The sequence below is a fragment of the Crocodylus porosus genome, unplaced genomic scaffold (genome assembly GCF_001723895.1).
Source record: "Crocodylus porosus isolate Cpor-Errol unplaced genomic scaffold, CroPor_comp1, whole genome shotgun sequence".
NCBI lineage: Eukaryota > Metazoa > Chordata > Crocodylia > Crocodylidae > Crocodylus > Crocodylus porosus.
Window position 1 is genome coordinate 1,770,863 of NW_017728937.1, and position 6,144 is coordinate 1,777,006.

Genomic DNA, 6,144 nt, shown 5'->3' on the forward strand with positions numbered 1-6,144 from the left:
CGGACTAGATGATCTGCTCAGGTCTCTTCCGACCCTAGAAACTATGAAACTATGAAAAGTGCAGTCAGAACCTCAATAAGAAGTCAGGGGTGGGCATAAATGTGCCAGATACATGCCTGTGGTGATGGCTCCATGGAGAAGCCACCAGCCGAGATCCCTGGTGGCACATGGGATCAATGTAGAGTATGAGCTAGGCCACTGGGTCCTTGTGTTTTAGGAGCTAGACTGAAGTCACCAAGTTTCTACCACCTTGGTTCTGAACCTAACTGGCTACTTGGGAAGGCCCAGCCGATCACCAAGCTCCTGAGATAATTAGTCACCCTGCAATTGCTTCTCTATGGCATTCCCATTGCAAGTGAGACAGCCATCCAAAAGAGATACAAGCCACATGCATGATTTCTCCTATAGCTTAATGTTGTAAACATCCATAGGCATTTGGAAATGGCTAGTTAGGCAACAGTAATAGCACCTACTGTAAGCAGGACCAGGAGTAGCACAATCATACTGCGGAAATATGAGTGCTGATACTTCTGGAGATCATATTCTGGGTTATTGATAAGCTCCAAGGCCAGCTCCTCCTGAGGAAACAGGAAAAGAATGAATATTAAAGTCATGCACTAGGGGCATTGGTAGTAATGTTTTCAGCTGGCAAGCCAAAATGACCCAGCTTAGGTTGGAGACAGGCTAGCAACTGGCCGCAGTTGCTGCCACCACCACTGCTGCTGCTTCTCTCCTCTGTCCAGCTGTGGTGTGGGCAAAGCTCCCACTACTACAAAAGTCCTGCTCCCTCCCACTTTACCACACAGCTCTGTGGGCTGGATCTGGCCTATGGGCCATAAGTTGCCAAACCCTGCTTTAGGGGAATGCAAGACATGGGGCAACATAAGGTACTGCACCTTATGTCAATGAAAATTTTAGCACGGGACATTATGACAGGTACCAGCAGGTAGAAGAGAAACAGGACTCTATTGTGGTAAACCCAAAAGGAAGTAACTTGCAGCATTGAGCTTGGACTTTCTCACCCTGGCTGGCCTAGGCTGTGTTTATACAGCTTTCAGAGTGCACCTTAGAGCATTCCTGAGCAGCGTATCCTGCCACAGGATCCTGCCCTGCATATGCCAAACATGGAAATGGAGCTGTGAAACCACCCTGAGGCAACCAAGCTTCTGCTCTCAAGCTGCCTGTCTTTGGGGCACTTGAGACCAGAGGCAGGGAGATTCCCCACCTCATTTTCTGGGTTTGGTTCTTATGGAGCAGGATCCCAGTAGTGCTCTAAGAAGTGCAGCAGAAGTCATAGAAGTAATGGAGTCTCCAGATAACTCGGCCAGGCTCACATGTTCCTGGAAATCACTCTGTCTTATATTGTGTGCCTACAGGGCTGTTGCTTTACGTCAGAAGTGACAGCACAGTTACTGTGGTGTGCATCTGCGGGGGAAGATCTGCATCTAAGGGTACAGCAAGGAGAACATTTCTTGAGACTTGCCTTTCTCTCCTAAAAACCTCAAGAAGATCTGAAGTCCCCACTCCTCCCACTGTGCTCCACTGGTCCCTGTTAGGAATCCAGCAGGGTGACACTTCCCTTCCTGCCCCATACTGCAAACTAGAAGCCCAGCTCCAAGTGTCCTTTCAGCAGTGCCTTTCTGCTCCATTTGCCAGCACACAGCTAGATTTTTACCTTGGTCCTGTCAAGAAAGATGACAGCACAGGGAGGGAGCAAGGAGAGAAGAAGACAGTGAAGAAGAGAACCTCATTCTCACCTCATCTTCATCCCAGCCATACAGTTCCCAGCCACTGACCACGTCAGCCCTCTTTCTCTTCCACATTTCCAGGAACAAAGTGGCTGCAGGTGTAATTAAAAAATAGCATGCTCAGAAAGGGTGCCATAGACCAGAGACACCTCCTTCCCTTGGAGACAAGGGCATTGTGGAACATTCACAAGAGCACCCACGTCCTCCCTGCAGGCTAGAAGTGGGAAGGGCTCCTGAGCAGACTGGAAATCAGGTTAAATGCCCAGCATGAAAGAAGGTCACCTGGACCCCCCAGTAGATGAGCCCACAAGGGAAAGAATTGGGACCATGGGGACAATCTAGAATGAGGTTCCCAGATGGGGCTGAGTGGACTCCCTTTCCTTTGTGTAACAGACTCCCATTCACAGGTTCCCCCTCATCTTCGCTCTGGAAGGGACCTCCACCTACTGGCAAAGCATTCTATGCTTTGCCCTGCAGCACCTACAGGGCAGAGAGTACAGCCTGGGGTAGTAGTGGGGGAAATGGAGATGCATGAGGTTTATGTTGGGACTCTGGGCGGCTATAATGATGAGAAAGGCCCCTGGTATAAATCAGAGGAAACGGTTCTGATTTACAGGCCTTATCTACATGGAGACACTCAGAAAAATTAATCTGAATTGACTTTTAGAGTGGAATGATTAAACTGAATTAATTCCCCTGGGTGGATGATCTTATTAAGATGAGTAATGGCTTTAATTCGAGTTAGCTTACCTGGCTATACAAAGCAAAACAAACTAAATGGAATTAGAGCCACTTTCACGCTGCGTAAAAGTCTGCACCCCAGAGGCCTAATCCTGTTTAAATAATCCAATTAATTTGGCACCTTTAGTTAATTCAGGTTTATTTTCCTGAGTCCCTTGGAATAGGCCCACAGCAAATTCTGAAACCACCTCTTCAATTTCCATCCAGGCCAGTCGAACTGGATTATGTGCCTAGAGGCTATTGCCATTGGAGTATTTAAAGCCCATGGAGAAATGGTCCACCAAACTCATCCCACACTGCTTCACTGTGATATGGTATACACACCCTTATCCAGCAGTAGCCCAGAAAGGGTTAAGGGTGGGCCTAATTGCCTTTTTCTGGGCCCATCTACAGGAGATGCTACATTGCTGGAGGGACCAAGCTATGTTGCTGCAGCTCGTCGCTATGCCAATATGGCATCTCAAAATAACTGTGCCGCTGGGACTGTGCAGTACAACGTAAGGTGGGTACTGATAAAGCAAGTCCTAAACAACTGCAGTACCAAATGTGCAGTCAGGGGGTAGATGTGCCCTCTATGACCGTTTACTTGAACAGAAACATCTGCTATAAGGCCACATCTCACAAGACACTGACTTAGCAGTTGTTACTGCACAGTCAGTGTTTCATGTAGACGTGGCCTAAAAGACTCAGGCAAAATGGTGGCAGCAGATGGAGGGATGGCAGGCTGCCTTGAGAGAGGTGGCAGAGCTACAAGCTGAAAAGCAATGGAAAGGGAAAAAGCTGCCCAGTTAAGAAGGTAGGTAGTGGCCTGAGAAAGCAGCAGTTTTCTGATGCTTATTACAGGCTTCTTGGACTGGACTACAGAGGACGTGGGTGGGCTTGGATTCCACTGTCTTTGCTTCCCTGCAGGAGGGGTATCAACGGCCATGGACACAATGGTGCTAAGGACTCACGAGTGAGGAGTGGCCCAAGGTGGAATATATGGTCCGCTGAGATTTGGGTTGTGAGCCTGAGCTGTTATGTGAGATGTGTGAATCACTAGGTGGTAGAGACAGGATGTGTCTTGAGTGAGACAAGGAGTGTTATACCACAGCTGGCTGTGATGAAGGTGAGTGATGCACCACAGACAGTGATGGAGGCCTCTGAAGCCTGCCCAGTGACTGTCAGATGGGAACATCTACATCTGGATTTCAAATACTGATGTAAAGTTGAAAGTATCACCATAAGTAATCTCTCAGAATTTCACCAATTCCCCTTCCCTGGTAAAATGAGCAGGTGGTCCTGGTAAAATGACACCAGCCTTCGAGGCAAAACAGATGTTATTAGGCTCTGAATGAACTACTGTAGAAACCAGGTTGCCATGACTGTAGATTGTTCAAACCCTTATTATAAGAGCTGCTGAAACCTACCCCACAGAGCCATGAATATTGCGAATAGAACAGTCCCCTCATTGTCAACCAGGTGAGTAACCTGGAAAAGAAGAGACAAAGGAAAAAGGGATCATGAAAGAGCTGGGCACCAGCAGAGCAGACCATTTCCAAAAGATGGAAGAGGTATGTGTCTTGCAGAAGGGACTCAGGCCCCCGTGGGACAGCATAGCATCAGGCCTCTGCAGCCCAGCCAAAGACTGGCCACAAAGGTTAAGGATATCCTAGGTGGGATAGAAAAAGCCAAGCTGAGGGATCTTTGCAACCTGAGCCTAGAGAGCCCTTGCCTCTCAGAAAAAAAGAGCCAACAAATATGGCTGTAATTCCCTCATGTATGGCAGGGGGCTGGTGAACACTAGGGAGAACTCCTTGGGCACATAGCTTTAAGGCACTAGTTGATCTGGGATTACAACACTGAGGTCCAAGCATAGCAGCAACTGGCAACAAGGACATGTAGACAGCATTTACATACCTTGGCATAAATACAAGTGTCAGACAGATGCCAGAATGGGCACTTCTGGTCACAGAGTGGGCACATGATGGTGGTGTTGGCTTCACAAATCTCTTTGCTGTAACAGGAAAGCATGTAAGGAACAAAGCAATTGCTTTTCTACCCAACCCATCATTTATTTGTTCTATACATCCATTACATCCATCAACCAAAGGAGAGATTGCAGGATCATTTCCCAAGTAATGGCCAGCATAAAGCTTTATGTGTAGCTCTCAGATACTAATGCCAGGGGGATCTTCCCCTTGACAAACCTCCTCAGAGAGGTGTCCACAAATCCCCACATGGAAGTGTGGATGCATTTGACCATCTGTTGCCCATTGCCTAAAATCTATTCCTTCCATCCAGAGCAGACATGATATTAGTTAAAGTGAGCCAAACTCTGTATGGGGCTGTATCCTTGCACATTCAGGTGAACTCAATAGGAGCCATATGACTACAGGTCATGGACCATTCAGATAACCACCAGAGAGTTAGAGGGCTGCTGCAATGTTTCTGATGGAGACCTATTTATTCCATTAAGTGGACTTTGCAAACCCTCTGCATGCAGAACTCACATAGCAGACATAAGCAGTTCCATGCTCATAGGATTTAGCTCCAGTATTGAATGCCATGATATACACAATAGGTAACTTTCTGAAGAATGCCTTGCGTTCAAAATTTTGGCTAACTACATACCAACTATGCAATTGGTCTAATAAAAGACATCACCCACAAAAATCCTTACCTCCTGAGTTTCTCTTGCCACACATACCTCTGCACGTTTGGGCACACAGGCTCATGTGCTTGACATGCCTAGGTCTATGCACACAGTAACCTCTTGTTGCACTTGCCTGACTTGACTGGAATTGAAATAAATGATTCCATATATGAAGAGGAGCAGGCCTGGAAAAGCAGCTAGAGACAGGATGCAGGTGTACCAGCCCAGCCAGGCAAAATACAGAGCCACCTTCTCCCCAAAATATAACCTGAAAGACAAGGCCAGAGCTGAAAACCAGTCTTCACAAAGATTTCATCTAGCACGAAACTGGCAAATGTTGGGAAAGTTAACTGTAAAATGTCCTTTGGTAATGTTCTTCCCACTTGGATCTTTCCTTTGGAATTTCCATCAAGATCAAGTATGCTGTTCAGTGGCCAAGTATTTCCACAGTGAGGATAGATTTGGCATACAACTGATTTATAAACAGTTTGGGAAACGGGAATGAGCTGTAAGATGCCACCATTTCCTGAAAACACAAGAACTTTATCAGTGGAGTCAAACCAGGGGAGAACACAAACAAGGGGCTTCAGTAGGATGACATTAACTTAGAAGAATGGGCAGTACTGCTACAGATGAAGTTTGGTATTGACAAGTGCAAAGTGTTGAACAATGGAGGGGATAATTGGAACTATTCTTACATGAGTTTTAAATGATTTTCTGACAACATAGAGAAAATTTGGGGATCACTGTGAATAGTTTAGGGAAGATCACTATTCAATGTGTAATAATGGTCTAAAAGTTAAAAAGATGGTTGAGACTGGAAAGAGGGAATAATATAGGCATTATTTATGTGGCTTCTTCTGTAACTGTTCAGTAGAGGTCACCCTATTCAAAAAGTGATATGAGCTCCCACAACAGCAGGGCCCCCCGGCCCCGCTCCCCTGCCGGAAGCCCCAGCAGGGGCTTCTGGTGCGGGACCACATGGCTGCCCCAGCCAGAACCTCAGGTAAGGGGGAAGGG

The 6,144-nt window shown here is 46.8% G+C and overlaps 1 protein-coding gene across 1 annotated transcript in view; it reads right to left on the reverse strand.

The window, feature by feature from the left end:
• The window catches only part of ANO9 (anoctamin 9), a 55,004-nt gene that overhangs the window by 18,150 nt on the left and 30,710 nt on the right, over positions 1 to 6,144 (reverse strand). The window contains exons 8-12 of the mRNA XM_019547244.1: positions 5,258 to 5,392; positions 4,389 to 4,485; positions 3,899 to 3,959; positions 1,758 to 1,840; positions 474 to 578 (exon numbers count right to left, since the gene is read on the reverse strand). Of these exons, the coding sequence (XP_019402789.1) occupies positions 474 to 578; positions 1,758 to 1,840; positions 3,899 to 3,959; positions 4,389 to 4,485; positions 5,258 to 5,392 (481 nt within the window). The remainder of the gene's footprint in view (positions 1 to 473; positions 579 to 1,757; positions 1,841 to 3,898; positions 3,960 to 4,388; positions 4,486 to 5,257; positions 5,393 to 6,144) is intronic.